This window comes from Prinia subflava, chromosome 11 (assembly GCF_021018805.1).
Source record: "Prinia subflava isolate CZ2003 ecotype Zambia chromosome 11, Cam_Psub_1.2, whole genome shotgun sequence".
In the NCBI taxonomy this organism is placed as follows: Eukaryota; Metazoa; Chordata; class Aves; order Passeriformes; family Cisticolidae; genus Prinia; species Prinia subflava.
Genome location: NC_086257.1, coordinates 5,751,871 through 5,769,917, shown reverse-complemented (window position 1 = coordinate 5,769,917; position 18,047 = coordinate 5,751,871). Strand labels below are relative to the sequence as shown.

At 50.0% G+C, this 18,047-nt stretch overlaps 1 protein-coding gene and 1 long non-coding RNA gene across 2 annotated transcripts in view; one reads left to right on the top strand and one right to left on the bottom strand.

Annotated features, from left to right (window-relative positions):
* Window positions 1–948: 948 nt before the first annotated feature.
* The window catches only part of LOC134556295 (uncharacterized), a 38,379-nt gene continuing 21,280 nt past the window's right edge, over window positions 949–18,047 (top strand). The window contains exons 1-2 of the long non-coding RNA XR_010081640.1: window positions 949–1,080; window positions 11,182–11,271. This is a non-coding gene — a long non-coding RNA (uncharacterized LOC134556295). The remainder of the gene's footprint in view (window positions 1,081–11,181; window positions 11,272–18,047) is intronic.
* KY (kyphoscoliosis peptidase) lies at window positions 1,077–17,306 on the bottom strand. The gene is made up of 12 exons (XM_063408688.1): window positions 17,154–17,306; window positions 16,161–16,223; window positions 14,090–14,152; window positions 12,443–12,517; window positions 12,298–12,330; window positions 11,668–11,718; window positions 10,508–10,590; window positions 10,038–10,146; window positions 8,002–8,119; window positions 3,603–3,791; window positions 2,852–3,042; window positions 1,077–2,014 (listed from the first exon to the last, which is right to left on the bottom strand). Exons 1-12 carry the CDS (start codon window positions 17,284–17,286, stop codon window positions 1,107–1,109), a joined length of 2,016 nt encoding a protein of 671 aa, XP_063264758.1. The 5' UTR covers window positions 17,287–17,306; the 3' UTR covers window positions 1,077–1,106.

The window sequence follows — 18,047 nt, the reverse complement described above, 5'->3', positions numbered from 1 at the left end:
CACTGAAGAGGCAGTGTAGGAATAACCCACCTCTTTTGTGTGGAAAATACAGCAGCTTTGGGAAGAGAATTCATATTGTTTGGTCAATGAAACAGAGTGCAAAAACATAACAGGTTTATTTTCCATTCAAGCTCAAACATAATACCTCTTGGGTCATGCTAACGCTCACAGGCATCTGAATTGGATGTAAAAATGTTGCTCCATCTCAGGATGTGCAGTTGTGGTGGGATTCAGTAGAAGCCCCCCTTTGCCTTGTGCATGGAGGCGTTTTCCAAGAGTACAGCACCAAATGGTTTGTTACATGACAATAATGTCACTCAGCCTGCTGTCCCACGTAACCCTGTAGCTGCAGTATTGCATAGACAGGTTGGAGGAAGGAGTGATTTCTGAGAACTTTATTCTCATTTTTCTTGTAATTTTAGTTATGGAAACACCCCTATGCTTCAGATAGAATTACAGCAGAAAAAGTGTCTACAATACTCTAATATAAAAAGGTAAAAATGATTTTGTTTATTGTATTTAAATGTCAGTGTAAAAAGTATTATTGAAATCTGTAAGACAGTGAAGTGCACAAGGAAACTTCATGATGTATCTTCCCAACTCTTCCCTCTCCTCGGATGTATTTTGCAACTTTACTACAGTTATACGGAAACTTGGTTTAAGTATCATGAAGCTCCTCATGTCCAGTGTTGCTGCTCAAAACCAAGGTGCACTTTCTTCATCCTGCCCTGTAATTAGGTGAATTCTTGCAGTAGCCCTCGTAAGACTTTTCTTATGGTCCATAACTTGGAAACCAGCAATCCTACTGGCACAGAATGCCCTGCAGACAATCAGTTGTTTTCTTCTAAGTATTTGTCTGGACAGTGTTACTGAAATGTAGGCGAGGGTTTTATCTCATGTCTTCCACTGCTGCTCCTTTTTTTAACAGGATTTTCTGCTTCCTTGACCATCTTTGAGCCTGCGGTCTGGCAAAAGCCTGCAAGTGTTGTCCTGCATTTGTTGAAAGAACAGATTTGGTTGAGAGAATGAGCAATCTCCTAAAGCTGTGCTGGGGCACGTTGGGGAGGTCGGTTCATGCAGGTGAGTGAAAGAACAAGGAGTGGGTGTTATTGGGTCTCAACTTCGTATTTGAGGACGTGCGAGTAGAAGCTGTGGTTGGCGTTCTCGTGCACCATCACAAACACCTCTCTGCACCCCGAGGTGTTGCAGGTTCCCTCCCAGTAGCCCTTGTTGTGGGTGAGAGGGTAGGTGTTCTCAGCCTGGACCAGCACCTTGGCGATGCCGTGCATTTTCAGTTTGAACTGCACGTTGCGGTTGGCGGGCAGCAGGCCCGAGAGCGGCTCCAGGATCTCGTAGTCTTGCAGCCACTTGCTGTAGCTCCGGGGGAAGGCTGGCCACTTCACCTCCGTGTTCAGGCACCTGATGAGGTAGTTGAAGATGTAGTCGTAATTACCGGGGTCCGACCTCTTCTTGGAGTAGATTTTGAGAACGAAGTTCCCTGCGTGCGGGAGATGGACCTTGAGCTCGACCTGGTTCCCGCGGTGGGTCTGCAGCACGTGCCGCCTGCCCATGTCCTCGGCGAGGCTGCTGCCGTCGGTGTGCAGCGAGGTGAGCACGCTGATGTCCTTGCCCAGGGTGAAGGTGAGCGAGCAGCGCCCGTCGTTGGTGTGCAGCACGGGCTGCCGGTGTGACGGCCGCAGGAAGCCGTGGCGCTCGGAGAACCAGCTGGGCCCCACGGGCTGGTGCAGGTCCTTGGGGAAGCGCATGGCCTTGTCCACGGACTCGCACTCCACCACGTACTCCACCACGCACTTGTAGACGTCATCCGGAGCCTCGGCCTTGGAGGGCTTGGCAAAGATCTCCAGCTTGTGGCTCCCTGTCTTCTGTGGGTAGACATCCAGCTGCATTCCGTGTTTTGTCAAAGTCATCAAGCCTTGTTCATCTGTTCCCTTCAGCTTAAACATAAACAGCGTGCCAGAGCGGCAGTCCACGGATACAGAGGCTTTTCCATTTACTGGGAAACACAAAAGAAAAGAGGCTGCATAGGAATGTCAGTGCAGTTTTCGCATGTACCCCCCGTTCTGGGAAGGCTAGTCTGGCCCAATAAGTTGCTGTTTCTGTAGAAGTAAAACCAAGAGCTGCAACTGGCAGGTCATAGCCTGTCAGCTGTCTGCTTAGACCAGCGTCCCTCAGAAAGAATGAGAGTGGCCTTCGTTTGGGAGATGTGCATTTATCCCTGACATGGAGCTGTGGTCTGATAGAATGTGAAAGCTTGTGTGAAATATAAGTGAAAAGAACAGATCAGGCCAAATTGGATGGGATTTGGGGCAACCTGGTCCAGTAGAAGGCCGTGCCCATGGTGGGGGCTTGGAATGAGATGGGCTTTAAGGTCCCTTCCAACTCAAACCATTATGGAATTCTGTAATTTTGTGATCATGAAGGGCTGAATTAGAGGTAATTAGACCTGATTTCCAGCCCAGTAGCTGCCCACAAGAGCTTCAAAGTGCAAGAATTCTCCAGTATGTAGATATGAGATTAATCTACCTCCCTGTGAGCCTGTTCCTAAACAGCTTGAAGTCTTCATTACGTCCTAAAATGTTGATGTCCATAAGTTTTAACGCCGTTCTTAGCATTCACATATTAGCCATCCAGTTAAACTCCTGCAGCCCTTGGAAAATCCAAGGGAAGGGATCTTAAATGTGAGCCTTGTTCAGTTGTGGCACCTGAGTGGTTTTAAACTAAAAGAGCTGCTGGAGTGACTCAGGTTGCCCAGTATAGCCTGAAGAGTGCACAGTGGTGTGTGTTGGGTGTGGGGTGCATGAGGGAAGATGCTCCATGGCCTCCCTGTTACCTGTGTGGATGATGGGAGTCTCCGGGTGCGCGGCCAGCAGCCCCAGCATGTAGAAGTTGCTGCTGTGCAGCATGTTGCTCTCAAACTCCTTCAGCGTCAGCGTGGGCTTAAGAAGCTGCCAGTTACTGTTATCTGGGAAGTGATTGTTAATGAACAGGGCCGGGTGAGTCAGAAAGTAAAACTCATTGTACCTGGGAGAAGGAGAAATTAGGGAAAATGAGTAATTACAAATAGTGAATGCTTCCCCCGCACAGTGGTGGTGGTTCCAGCAGGAGGATGTTGGAGTGGTTTGAGCTGCTGATAAACTGAGATCTGTGGGTTTGAAATTCCCCAGGCAGAAAAGAAACCTGAGCTTTGGTCTTCTGTTTCCAGGGCAAATGCTGAGCTTTGGGATAAACCCTGGGTATTTGCACTATTCCCTTGCACCCACAGGCTCCTGGAAAAAGAGAGGCACTGGGTGTTGACTGCAATCAATTCACAAAAGCTGTGACTCGAGTGCCACAGATTATTGCCTGAACTGGAGATGTGACAAGCAAAGCCAGTTGGCTTTTAGCAGTTTGTGACTTGCTGCTCAGTGCTACTGCCTCTCTACAGGCTGTGCTCCATGCCTTGTACAGGCAGCCTGGGGACCTTGCTCATAGCTTTGGGTCTTCCCGTGGCACCAAATGTGTCTGTTTGGTTTGCCAATCCTATCAGCTTTCCTTCTGCCTTTGTGGAGGGTTTGTGTACTAAGACAGAGGAGGTTCTTTACCTGTAGGTGAACTTGGTGAAGGAATCATCCACAGAACCACTCCCCCAGGTGCTGTCCAGTAAATGCCACCTCCCCTCAAGGTAGACTGCATTCCAGGCATGGTCAGAGTCCCCGGTAAAGGTCTGCCCTGTCTTGTACCCGTGTCCCTTGGCGTGTCCTGAGAGCTTCTTGCACTGAATCCCTGCAAGACTGAAAGGAAAGGATAAGCTGCAGCAGGAGAGGTGTGTTTTAAACCTGTCAGGTACTTCTGGGGAAAGAGAAAAGGTGATGATGCCTGAGGTGTTGGATGGGGCTGTTTGCTTTTGTAGTCTGTGCACAGAGCCTCAGAGAGCATCTTGCTGCATGGCATCCTGAAGGGCCTTTTCTCTCACAGTTTTGCATATTCCCTGTCTTTTTGCCCGATGCACCATCAATTCAGCACTGTTGGTGGATGACAAGATAAAGTGTGCTTAATTGCTCTCTGTCTTGTTACTCAGTGGAATCCCTTTGCTGCTGTCCACAATTAGCCCATGTAATTACAAATTAAAAGCACAGGCTGTTCTCTCCCCGTGACGGTGGGCCTGGTGTTTGACACCAGCTCAGGTATCTCAGACCTCATGGGATTGTGGATGTTGATTTGGTTTCCTCAAAGAATGAGCTTGTGTTTGCCCAGGGTAAAAATGATTAAATAGTCTCTTTCTAAAAACATGATGAATACCTGCGTGGATGTGTAAATAAGATTTAAATAAGCATTGTGTTAATAAGCTCTCTGCTGATGGATTCTAACATTGGCATCTTATTTCACCATTAATCTAAAATTGCTTCACTTGGAGCGTTGTCTTTTGTGTAGGACAGCATTGACATTTTTCTTCTTCATTGAGAAGTGTGTTAAATGGAACAACTGCCTTAAGTAATAAAGTGTGCAGGCTTCCAGAGTGAGATTGTCTGCATAATGTGGGTTTAGCTCAGGAGAAAAGTGATATTTATGGGGAAGATAATTAGCATGGTTGTTAAGAAGTCGAGGCCTGATAATAGATACTGGCTGGCAATTGGCAGTGCAGTGGAGCTTGTAGGGAGGGCTGCTTTTTCCAGGGAGAGGATGCTGGTTTCCAGGGGAGGTGGGCACTTCAGCAAAGGAGAGGATGGAGCAGTGAAGGCAGGCACTGCCTGTTCCATGAGTATCCAGAACAAACAGGCCAGGCTGGAAGGAATGCCACAGAGAAACCTGGTGCTGCAGGTGGTCTGGAAAGCCCTTGCCAGCCTGCAGGCCCCTGTGAGTCAAATTCTATCGTGGAGCTGGGCAGTAAATCTGGAACAACTCCACTGACAAGACTGGTGAGAGCTTGGATTTGCATGATGTAACTGAGACTAGGAGCTGGCCTGGGAGCTTTAGTGAAGATTTAATCCTAGGAGTTTCAAGGAGCTAAGTACCAAATTCCCACTAATTTCATGGGGATTGGCATCTAATCCTTCCAGGCTTCTCTAGACATTCTTGTTAGCTGGGATATTCAGAGAGAACATTAAGGGACAAGTTCTGCTCTCACAGTGCTCTCAGTTACAGTGAACATTGGCAAAGCAGCAAGACCAGTTTGTGCTTGGATGTGTTCAAAATTCTCAAAATAAAGACCAGAGCATTTAAACTGGTCTCTCTAGTAATGGACAGGCAAAAATCCAAGCTAAAACATCCTGTAAAGGAGCAGTTCTGTATTGGTGAAAGGGGTTCTCATATCTCTCGTGTCAGTGACTTCATACAGATAAATTAAGCAGGCAGAGAGAAGATTAGGAAGATGTCCAGAACTGGTTGAAGTGGCAGTGTGAGGTTGGAGATGACCTAGATACAAAATGGACTGGAAGAACTGAATTAAGAAACAGTTGGTAACATTTGCTTGGTGCAGCAAGGAGATTAAACACAAAATTGCTTTTCTGCCTCCAAAACTGTAGGAAATAGTCTGGCTCTTACTACAGGTGTCACTGGAATTCAATGGCATCTTCTTCCCTTTGATTTTAGATTGACTTTGATAATTTCATCTAAAAAAGGAGCAAATCTGGCTTCTCCAGAAGGAGATAGAATGGTTTATGCTTGTGGTAGGTAGGTGTACGCCTCTGTGCCTGAAAAGAAGGAAAGCTACTGCCTGCAGGAAATGGGAGAAGCAAGAGGATGTGAAATCTGGAATATTTACAGACTGGTTAGGAAGAAGGAGCAGCTAGCTAACTGGTTAGATCCCCTTTGGGCTGTGAGGCCAGCTTTGCTCCCAAAGCTGCTGCAATCTCTCCTGGGAAAACAATTGTTGTGCCTTCATCACTAACTCTGGCAAATATCTCCCTAATTCCAGGCTGTGAGGTTTGCCCTAAATTGGATTAATGAATTTGCACTGCTTCACTCAGCCATGCTGCCTCCTCGAGTCTGCTTGTCAGCTGAGAAGCCAGTTCTTGATAAATGCTGCTGAAGTGTTGGTCAGGAACCCGTGTTTGCATTCATTGCTATCACTCCTGATGTTTGGGAAGTGATGCCTTATGGCCAGCTTCCCACTATCCGTGCCCACCTTTCCTCTGTGACAGGAATCTCAGCTAATGGGAGGAAGCCTGGCTGCCAGAGCTGTGGTCAGAGGTGACAGTGTTGTGTCTGCAGCAGGAATTGTTCCCTCTGGCACTGGGACAAGTAGGACTCAATCAACGTCAGCCTTCAGCAGGACTTTTGGGGGGACTCCTGGTGACTGGCAAATTGGTTTGTTCAGGTTCCCTCACAGGAGCTAGGCAAAAAAGGCATGTTAAAACACCATTTTCCACCTAAAACCTGGCTCTGAAAAGCTTTTCTATGAGACAAGTGCTGTTTGCCTCCTGCCTTTCTGCTGAGAGTCAGTGTAAGAGCAGCACAGAGCACGGGGAGAAGGGATGAGGAGATCTCTGTGCAAGAAAGGGGTGTTGTCTTTAAGTACAGTTTTTCAGGACAGGAGCTAAACATTTTGCTAATATTTGACAATATAATAGTCTTGATGACTGGGAGGTTTCCTGAATCACATAGTGACTAATCAGCCTGGAACTGAGGAACTGCGAGTAAATCAACACAGCCTTTAAATAGTCAGAGATATCCTTGGAAAGATTAATGGTTTTAATGAACTAAGCATATGCTTTTTAATGAACAGATGCAAATTCCCCCCTTCTAACTGTTAATAACTGTTCCATAGGATGTAGCTATAAATGCATGCTTCACCATCCTATTTCTTTACTCTTTAGAAAACAAGATTCAGTGTCATGGAAAGGTTTGGGTTGGAATGGACCAAATGTGTATTGTGGGATATGTTGTTGGCTGGAATAATTTACCACTTCAGCATCTGGGACAGTGCTGGGCTTTTTTAAAATCTCTCCTTTTCCCTGTAGATGTTGTCTGTTCCATGGTGAAAACCTTCTCAAATCCTATTGGATGGTGTGGAAGACCAATTGTTACTTACATGTGCTATTAATAACTAGTCTGTGATTTTTCCAGGGCAATGGAAGGCCTTTCCTGGAAGGGCCATCTTGCAAGCCCACCCTTTTAGGATTGCTATAGGAAATCCCTTCCAATCTCCTGTCCCTGAGTTGTGAGGTCCAGTTTTCTCCTTCTGGGCAACCCTTATGCCTCAGGCTGATCTCCAAACCTCCAGGTACCTTCATGGCTTTCCTTGATGTGGATTTTGGGGGTTCTCCATTCCTTAGGGATTGGGACTGGGGCTGCACCCTGTGCTCCCTACCAAGGACAAGGCTGCCTCTTAGAAATGGTTTTGTGACTGTAAACTCCTGCTCTGTGGGGAAGCTCAGGACTCATCCCCAGTGAAGTCCACGAGATTTTGTTGGTGGAAGAAAGGATTTTAGTCATTAAGTGCCAGGGGTAGCTATAAAATGGGAATTGCAGTATTGGCCTCAACAGTGCTGCACCTTGAGACTGGGCACAGAACAGAGGGGTAAGTGCAAGGCAGAGTCTCTGGGATCCCTGTGCCTGGAGGGGTCAGGGCATCTCCGGAGGGTTCAGGGGAAGCTCCTCCTGGGACTCTGCCTACCTCTTGCAAGGGAGCATGTTGGAGACAGCACTCCTTGTTCAAGTCTTGCCATGCTTTTAACCTTCACATCCAGATACCCCAAGGAAAATCCTACTTCTTCTAATCAAATTATCTCCGTGTTTTCATCTGCCATTATGTTAATGCAATGCGAAGCTCAGCAGATGGCACCAAGTAAATTATGCTGGGGAGGGGGGTGGAGGGAGTGGAGGACAGAGCAAAATTGACCTTTCTAGGACTTGCTGTTTTTCCACAGCATGGTTGGAAAGCTAAAGTTCCACGTCCTGCCTAAAGTCACATCAGTCAATGCAAAGGCAGACAGGATAGGCACGGAGATGACAAGGAATGTTAACTCCCCCTGGCATTGAATGTTTCTGAACTTAATTTACCTGCACATATGTTCAAAGAGCTCGGCATAGCCCTCACAAATGCTCTTGCCCATCTGAAGCACATCTCTGGGCTTGCTTGACAGCTGGCTTTTGTTGTGGTAGCCCACGACGTCGTATTCTGAGGGAAGGAACACAGACAAAAGTTCATCCAAAAGCCCGAGGCAATGGGACTGATGGGCAGCAGGAGCAACGCTGGGGTTGCTTTTCATCTCTGTGAGCAGAGGGGAATGAGCCGTGGCTGTGCTGGGGAGAGGGGCCTGGACACTGCTGGGGCACAGGGACAGCTCTGTCCCTCATCACCCTTTGCTCTAAGCTTGGGCTGGGGTTCAGCAGTTGAATCCAAGTGGGAGGAAAACTTTGATTTTTGAACAAAATGGGTGTCCTCAAGTGCAGGGTCTACAGTCTGAAGATTTCCCAGTACAAACCAGAGTATTCTACATTTGAAGGAGTCGGATTTGTGTTACCTCAAAATAAACCACTGAGACTTTTGCACTCTTTACAAGCAATTTATATTAAAAATACTTGAAAAGCAGCTTGTCTGGAAACACTTGAAATAGTTTGTTGTGAGTCACAGAATTGTAGAATGGTTTGGGTGGGAAGGGGCATTAAAGCTAATCTCACTCCACCCCCCTGCCAGGGCAGGAACACCTTCCATTAGACCAGGTTGCTCCAAGCTCTGTCCATGGTCATATCAATAGCTGGAAGCTCAGGAAATCTTGATTTGTTGGAATGAGTACACAACAGCAGCACAGCAGGACTCCTTCAAACAGAGCTTGTGGAACTGGTCTGGGAGGGTTAATTCAATACCACCAACCCTGGCCCTGTCCACAACCTCTTTCTTAAAATACAGATATATTTTTCTGACAAAGCCCTCAGGAATGCTGCATCAGCTGGTTCCCCCTCCCCGAGGTGCTGGGGCAGAGGAGGAAAAGCAGCAGCAGGCTGTGTGGGGTTGATGAAATGCTGCCACTGCTCGTCCTTTATCCTTGGGGCTCGGCCAGTGCTGGCTCCAGGCACTGGGAAGGGCTGGCTGCTCCACCCTGGCTGTTCTCTGACCACCAGCAGAGCCACAGGGCACTTTGAGGGCTGCTGGCTCCGTGGGGCTTTCTATCTGTGCCACAAATGACAGCTAAAAGAATTATTTCCTTTAGTGCTGATACTGCATGGGCACAGCAGCCCATCACAGGGAGGAATTGAACAGGGTGGGAAGGGATGCCCAGAGAGCAGTGTTGTCACTTAAAATCCATCCAAGGAAGGAGTTTATGTCATCAGTGCAATTCCAGGATAGAGACACTGGATTTTTGCCAGTAGATTTAAATTCCCAGCTCTTGTTTCTTTTCTTTGTGTGTAAGTCTGGGTCAGTCTCACAGGAAGGAATGATAACCAGGGCCAAGGTGGTGTAAAAGATCTTGTGAGGAGATCCCAGCATAGCTGTCAGGGCCAGAGACATCCCCTGAATGCTGAGGAGCAAAGGCACCAGTGTCAGACTCTGCTCGAGGGGCTGTATCAGGCTGTGGGGACTTGGCACAGGGATGGAGATCAAACAGAATGGTTTGAGGGGGAAGGGACCTTAAAGATCATCTCATTCCAACCTGCCTGCCATGGGCAGGGACACCTTCCACTAGACCAGGTTGCTTCTGAAATCTGGATCATCACCTGCTCCCTGTTCACCCCCTCAAAACTGTGCTCTGGTGGTGTTGGGTGGCTCTGAAGGTGCCAAGCAGGCCCCTGGTGTTAGGCAGCCTGGCTTTAGCTCTGGCTCTTGGATGGAAGGGACTTGTCTGGTCACACCTCAAATGGAGTTACAGGTTAATCATGTACACACAAACATGGTGGGGCCCAGCAGTGCGAGGAGAGGGACTAGGAAACAGAGGTGGTGAAAGACCCTCTGAGTGCATTTCTGGATAAAAACCTCTGGAAAAGCCTTCACTCCACTCCCCACATGGAAATAACCCACTAATAGTGGGTAAACTGCCATGGCAGTGGGACAGGGCTGACAGTGACAGCCTTATCTTCAGCTGGAGACCTCAGCCTACCTATGTGATGGCATATCCACATCCATATGGCTCGGACCTTTTCCAGGTCAGTGCGGGCTTGTTTCAGCAGGGCTTTGACCAGTTCCTCCACACTGTTCTTGACATTCACCTGTGTGTGGGGAGGAAGCATAGCAAGGTCACAGTGAAGAAATCCCTGTGGTAAATCTCCTGTCCTCCTCATCCCTTGTACCTCTGAAGCCAGTGAGACCCCACCTGCCAGAGACTGCTCTGCCTCCAGCTTCCTTAAAAATAGACCTACAGTGCTGTAGGTCCATGTATTTTTGGTTATAGTTCCCAGAGTGGGATTTCTTTGCTAATGTTGAAAGAGAAAGGGTTTTTCACTTGTTTGGGAGATTCTAATGCCATTGCCCCATAGCTCAGCCTAAGCTGGTGTTGGTGCAGGGAGCCAGGCTCACGGAACGTTGCCGCAGGGGAGCTGGGGGGAGGACAGAGGCAAAAGCAAGACTTACTTTTAATGCGTAGGCATCCAGCTTCTTTAATTGCTGCAGATCTACTGGCATGGATTTCAAAGAGGATTTGTCCCATGGATATGCTGGGAAGAAATGAGTTGTCACTGTTTTGGGAAGGGAGGGAGTGTTTTTCCTGGCAGTATGGTGGAGCAAGGGGACAGAGCTCCTGCCTGGCCCATGCAGACATCCATCAGCGGGTGCTTAGGGAGCAGAGGACACGAGGGCACCCGCAGGAGGTCCCTGCCAGCTGCATGGAAAGCAGGAGCCATCCTGTCTAGACTGCTAGAATTTGTGCAGTGTTGGAGGCTGAGCTGCCCCTGCAACTTTGGCACTGCATAACAGCATGGAAAATCCTGGGATACTGTATGGAGGGGCAGGAGAACAATGCCAAAGTATCAGGGAAAATGTGTACTGTGCAAGCGTGAAAACACACTTCTTAAAAAAACCCCAGCAACATAGAGCTGGGTTTCTTTAGGAGTTTTGCATGGAAAAGGGCCACAATTCTGCAGGAACTCAGGCAGGTGGGGAATGTAACACTGGGAGCAGTCGTACTGAACCTGCTGTGCCTACCCTCCGCATCTTTGCAGGTTCTGAGCTCCTGGTTCTGCTCGGTGTGAACAAAGGGTTAATAACTTGCCCTAATTAACCAGATAACTGATTTTTTTTTTTAACAGTCTTGGAATGAGCTGACACTGCTGTCTCCCATCAGTGAGCCATGGGGAACGGAGGGACAGAGCCCTGGGCCTGTGTGGCAAAATCAGCAGGTAGGCACATGGCACCTATTTCTTAACAGACTGGTTTGTTTATCTGTATTTTCCCTGAAAAGAGGTGTTAACACTGACCTAAAGAGAGAAAGCAGATTTACACTTCTAGAGGTTCCCACTCTGTGCAGCTCTGAAAATTACTTTTTGCCTTTTTGGTAAGGAGATGGTCTTTTTTTAAAAGGTGGTTATCGGGTTTTGTCTCTGCCGGGTTATATCTGCAGCAGTGGGATCCACAGCACCTGGGACAGTCCTGTGCATTGTCCCTGTTGCCTTCCCTGGGCACGGGGCCTTGGGCAGGGCTTGGCACGGGTGGTGCTCCCAAAGCCACTCCCCTGTGCCATCCCAAGGAACGGGGCCTCGGGAAGCTGAGCAGCACCCGGGCTCAGGGATAGTTACCGTGGAGGTCCTTGGCTCCCGGCGGCCGCGGGGCCTCAATCTTCTGGAAACCTGCAGAGCAGAGCAGAGAGAGGGAGGGAGGAGGTTGTTGTCCGCAAAAAAAAGACAAGTAGTGATAAAAATTAAAATTAAAACAAACAAACAAACAAAAATTGTGGGCAGCAGGATTGGGTGGAAAAAGCTGGAACTGAGGCTCCCCTTTGCGCATTCCCTTCCCTTTGGACTTGGATGTCAGCACCCTGTGGAGAGTGCTCCAAATCCCCTCCCGGCCCTCCCGCAGAGCCCCATTCCCCAGACAGGCATCTCCTGTTCTAGCCCGAGCTGGAACACCCACCCCAAACCTCCCCAGGTGGGGAAGAAGGGAGCACTGAGCTCTAGAGCTGTCAGATAACCCCAGTGGGAGCTCTGCAGCAGCTGGGGGATTGCTGAGGGACACTGGAGTGTCACCACTCACCATTTCCCAGGGCCAGGGGAGGAGGACACACCCACACCCCAGGAGCAGAAGGATTTTGCTCCTCAAGCCCCAGTCATGGGCAGGGCCCAGCAGCATGTGCCCTTTAGCAGCCTCCCCGTGGGAGGAATGAGCCTGTCTCCTCCTGGGAGACACACCGTGGTAGAGCAGAGCCTCACCTTTGTTGTCGTGTCCTCTCAGCCTCTGGGAACCTGCAAAAAGCCAGGCAGGGTTAGTGGGATCCCCCAGCCCTTCCCAGGCACCCCGGCTGCTGGAAGGGAGGATGGGCTGAGCCTCTGCTGGGGTTTAAAGCTGGGGCTGTACCTTTTCCCAAGGAGAGTCTCTTGATCAGCTGGGGGGTGGTATCCTCGTGGTGAATCTCCACTGTCACTTGGGTTCCTGCAAGAAACAATGATAAACTCCCTAAAAAGAGAAAACTAACCAGGATATGGAGGAGAGGGCAGGAGTGGCTGCCGAGGCAGCTCTTAACTTTAGACAAAGCAGCAGCTCTGGTGACAGCCAAGGTTTATCACCATATTAAAGAGCTCTTGATGGAGCTACAGCAAGCAGAGAATCAATATCTTTCATTGATTTTTCTTGGAATTAAACAGAAAGGCTTGAAGTGATGAAAATGATTGGACTTGTGATACTAAAATATCTGGCAAAGGCCATTGCCTATAAGGGGCAGTATCCTGGCAGGGCCAGCTGTGGTCCAGGCATCCCCTGATGCCCCAGAAAAAGTTGCCCCAGAAACGTGGACTCTGGTCTTTAAAGTTTCAGAGAAGGAGTGAGGTAATCGCTTCTAAAAACTACCTGAACTTTTTGACAGAGACTGCATTTTTTGGCAGGTATTTCAGAAGGGTTTGCAGCTCTCAAGGCTCCCTGGAGGAGCTCCATGAGCTCCTGGTTTTCTGTTTTGGGTCAGGCAGAAGTTACTCAGGAGACTGAAGGTCAAGATGTTAATGCACCTCGGGGCTGCCATCCAGTCACACCTCCTACACGTTTATCAGGAGCCTTGTGACATTTGGGGTTTCCCTTAAAGTCAGCTCCTGGAACTGGCTAATTAGGTGGGAATCTGCATTTTCATCAAAGAATAAGTTTTTCTCAAGCATTTAACCATAGAAAAGTGAAGTTTCTCCTGTGATTATGTAGAGAGATTCAATGTCCTTTAAGCCCCAAACCCAGAAAGCAAGAAAAACTGTATAAGCTGTAAAACCCTAAATCTTAGAGCTTGACTCCAGTTCTGGGATGGTTGCAGATACCAGGGTGTCAGAACAGAGCTGCGTGGTGCATTGTGTGAGTTAATTCAAAGATAAAATGAAGTTGTTTTCTCAAAGAGAAGACTTCATGCAAATGGTTTGATTTCCTTAAAGTTTTTATATTTTCAAGGGTCCTTCTTTATTGCTCAAGCTTATTTTTACTTTGCTTTTTTGTGGGTTTTCTCTCCAACTTTCACTTTCTAAGTTTTTCCCCATAAATTAAAATTCTTTGTTTTCAAGAAACAAACTTGCTGGTGATGAATGCCTTCTGCTGATGAGTTTAAAGGGCATTTAACAAAAGAAAAATGTAATTCCACAGGAATTTTTCAACATGCTATATCATTACTCTAAAAACTGGTGGTGTGAAATACTACCAGTTGCTGGTGCTTTTATGATCTTTTATTTCATTATTCCTAATTGAGATGTCCTTCATAAAGAATCATAGAATGGTTTGGGTTGGAAGAGACCTTAAAGGTCCTCTTACTCCAACTCCCTGCCACTAGACCAGGTTGCTCCAAGCTCAGAGAAGCACTTGCTTTTCTCCTTGTGTTTTGTGGACAGACAAGTCCTTGGCCAGCAAGTGCTTTGAGGGGCAGCTGTCCCAGGGTGGGATATTTTCTCTCTTTTGGGACATTCTGAGGTTATTTTACTGGAGAAAAAGCTTGCTGAGAGCTCAGGGAAGCCCTGCTGTGTCTCTTGGGTCACCCCTTACCTTTGCCCGGGCCTGAAGTGATGGGTGGTGTCTGCTCACAGGGCTCTCTGGGGCCACGCCGGCCTGGGGGCACAAAGGGAAACATCTCAGTGCCTTGGAGGGAGTGGAGCAGTCAGCAAGGATGGGGTTAGATCAGCCCTGCTCAGCAGTGAGGTAAGGAACGACTCAGGAAGCTGAACCCTGTCCTTCAGATTCAAAGCTGGATTGCTCCTGGACCAGGGTGCCTGACCCCTCTCCAGAGGGATGCTCCAGCCCAGCCTGCTGCTGCCGAGGGGCTGCTTGGGCCAGGGAGTGTTTGGAGAGGTGGGTGCGAGAGAAGGGCACTGCTGGGGGCTTGGAGACGAAGTGGGAACTCTGGTGTGGTTGTCAGCAACTCATCCTCATCCTCACCTCTCCCTTCTGGGAAACCTTGGCTGTTTGGACCCAGTCCTCGGGGCAGAGGGAGGTGTGGGCAGCCCTCTACGTGCCTAGGGTTCACTCAGGTGGAAACAGCACAAGTCCGTGCCCTGGGGAGGGTGCAGATGCCAGGGGACACCAGGCCTTTGCTCCAGGCTCTGGTGGGTGTTGGCCAGGGTGAACTCTTGCTCTTTTCAAAGCCTCCTGGGATCCCCCTCCCACCAGAAGCCAGAGGGGATCCTGGGTCTCACAGCTTGTCCGAGTCCATTCTTGCTGTGTGGCCATGACAAGGACCAGTGCCCTGGGCATGGGATCTTGTGGAGCAGGGCCACAGCCTCTTCAGCTCAGTGGGGCTGGGGATTATATAAGTTTGAAAGTATTGTGGCAGCACCAGGGGGCTCAGAGGCCTCACTGGGACACTGATACGGCTAGTGAAAGGGCAATTCATTAACCCTTGTGGTGTCAGAGGAGCCAAAGCTCTGCCTGCTCCTCTGGTGTCTGAATTCCCCTCTCCCAGGGGTTTAAATTGTTCTTAAGAGCTGCAATGGAAGGATTCCCATGTATGTGCTAAATACCCTTGCCATTAATTCAGGTGGGAAATGATCAATACCAGCCTCTTACTCACTTGTAGAGGAGGCTGACTCTGCAGCTCTGGTTCCAGAACCTCTTGAGCATGACAGAGGGAGAGAATGCAGGATATTTATCTGCTTCCTGGAGTGGAAGCTTTTGTTATCTGCTTTGTAAAAAAAGCCCTAAAGTAGTGCCTTGCCATGAAATATTGTTTGGTCCCAGACTGTGTGCAGCCTCCAGCCACCACTGATTACAGAGGGACTTGGATCAGGGCTCCTGCCAGGCATCCTGCTGGGAGCAGCCGTGGCTTATGCACACTGCTATTACTTGACCTGTGGAAGCAAAGTTCCTCCTTGGTGTAACTAAAATCCACTTTCTGGTACCATGAGAATGACGAGTGTTTTGCTCTACCTTTGCCCCTGCCTTTCTCTACTAAGCCATGGTAGGCTTAGACTGCCAGGGGAGCAAGGAGGATGGTCTGAGTCTCTTCCCTGGGAGCTACTCTATAGTTCTGGGGCCACCTCCTCAGATGTTCCTCCTCAACTATTTTAGGGCAGGAGTCTGGGAATTTGCAACAGAACACTGAGAACTAGAATCCACATCATTCCTGGCCAGCAATCCCACCTGCCTTGTGCTCAGTCTCTGAGGGGAAGATATGAAGAAAGGACTGGTGGAGGTTGAAAAGGTTCTTTGCATCCCCCAGACTCTACTTTAAGCTGTGTGAGTGCTGGAGAAGGCTCTGGAAGCTTTAGCTGCAACCTGAGCAATTGGGGGCACTGAATTTCCCCTGCCATCAGCTGGCTGTGAAATGTAAGAGCTCCGTGCACTTGTAACCCGACCAAGCTCCATGGCAGGAGAATCCCTGCAGATGGATGTGCAGGGGCTCGGCAGTGCCTCCCCTGTGCATCCTGTCCATGGGGCACCGAGAGTACGGAGGGAGGGGATGATTCCCAGGGCCCACCATTGTCTCCAGGCTCCACTGGTGCCCCTGGAGGCTCTGGAAAGGGATGGGTTGTGTGAAGCGCTTTTATACTCAAGAGGCACAGCGTGGAGCTTTGGGTTGTGCGCTGGGGTTGGTTTCTCACAGAGGGAGAGGGTGACATACCTTTCAGGTCTGTGCCCTGAGGTGCCTGTGATCTGCTGTTCCCATTGCCATCACCCTCTGAACCTGTAAGACAGAAATGGGAGATTGGCAGGGCCCTCCTGGACTCGGCACTGCCTGAAGGCCGAGCACCCCGAGCCCTTTCATGCAGCCCATTATCGCAGCTGATGTCAGCTGTCACCAGGATCCACCTTCTGTCTCATCTGCAGCCCTGGCTTGCAGTTCTTGTTGCTAAAGTATGAAATACCAGGGGGCAGAAAGTGCAATAGTCCAGGCCTAAGCCTCTCTGGCAGGATTTGCTCTTATTTGAGCAGGTGCTGGATGCTGTGCTTGATGGAGCATGGACACCACTTGGTGATAGCTCTGCCTGTAGTTGATAGCCTGAGACTGGCTGTCTGTAAATTCAGCTTCTCTCCCAGGTTTTAGAGCAGGAATACTTGTTCTCATCCCTTTTCTTCTGCAGGAAGGCTCCCCTTGCAACTGCAGAGCACAGCTGTAGCTTTTTGGAAGACCCTCTACAGGACAGGGAGCTGGGCCAGGGACACTGTCCCAAACTGTAGCTATAAATGGCTCAGGACAGTGAGCCTCGGAGACAAAGCCTGGGCACGCTGCAAACACAACAGTTCTGCTCCTGTACTCCAGGGCAGTGTGTGCCGGTGTGGAGCCCTCTCCCTGCTCCCTTTGCACAGCCCAGAGAGCCCGTGGGGTCACAGCAAGGTGCAAACACAACCCTCGGCTCGGGTCCCTGCGTGTCCCTGCCGTGTCTCTCCACGGCAGCTGCACAGGGCGCAGCTCGGAGCGTGGCTCCAGCACGGCACCAGCAGAGACACGCCGGGCTTCTACACCGAAGCTGGCATTTTGGAGTTTAGCAGCACGTGTGCAAAGAGAAGAAAGAGGAGAGGAAGGCCAAATCCTGCTCCGAAGCTGCTGCCTCCTTCTCCTGAAGTGTGCAGCTGCAGCCCTGCCCTCCCTCGCCCCGTGCAGGCGCGATGTTACCTGCGCCTCGGCCGCCTTCCGTCTGCCCCTCTCGCTGCCCCTTCTCCTTGCTCGCTGCCTCCTCGGGGCGCACAATGAGCAGCAGGTTGATGGTGACTGCACTGGCATCTGTCTTAAAGTCCATGGTACCCATCAGCGCATGGCCGTGGCGCCGGTGCTGCCGCCGCTGCGCCCAGCAGCAGCGAGTGCTGCCCAGCCTTGGCAGGGCGAGCGCGCTCCCGCCCCGCGCACCCCGGCCCTGCCAGCTGCACCATCAGGCTCTGCCAAAGCCGACCCTAATGAAGAGGTTACAAGTCACCTTTGAAAGGAAATCGCAGGAGGGATCCGTTTCCTAAAGCAGAGGAAGGAGCTGCGTTTCGGGCGGGGGGGTCTGGTTTCAGAGCGTGCCCCCGGCTCCCTCCCCTCTCTCTGCCCTTTTCAGCTTCAAGCACTTGTCTACACTCAAATCCCCCAGCACCACTGTTCGCTGGGGGGGATTCGCTTCCCGGAGCTGGCACAAATCCTTAAAAGGCTTTCTCTTTGGATCCTGTCCCCCGGCAGAACTCAAAGGATGCTTAGGAGCGTAAATAAATAACAATAACTGCTGCGGGAGGAGGGCAGCGGTGGGGAGAGGGGGCTGGAAAGGGGACAGGAACCTTCGAAGCGGGGAGGATCGGTTTCTGCAGGACTGCCTGTCGTGGAAAGGGACAGCAGAGAAGGGAATTGCAGGCTGCAATCCCGACTGTCCCAAAGGATCCAAAACCCCGACCTCTGCCCCATCAGCTGCGAGCCCGGCTGTCTGGGGTAGCTGGCCACGGCTGATCAAAAAGCAAAGCCCTGCAAATCCCTGGCTTTCTAGTAACTGTCCCAGCCCACAAAGCGGGGGACATGAAGGGTTACAGTGCGGGTTAGACG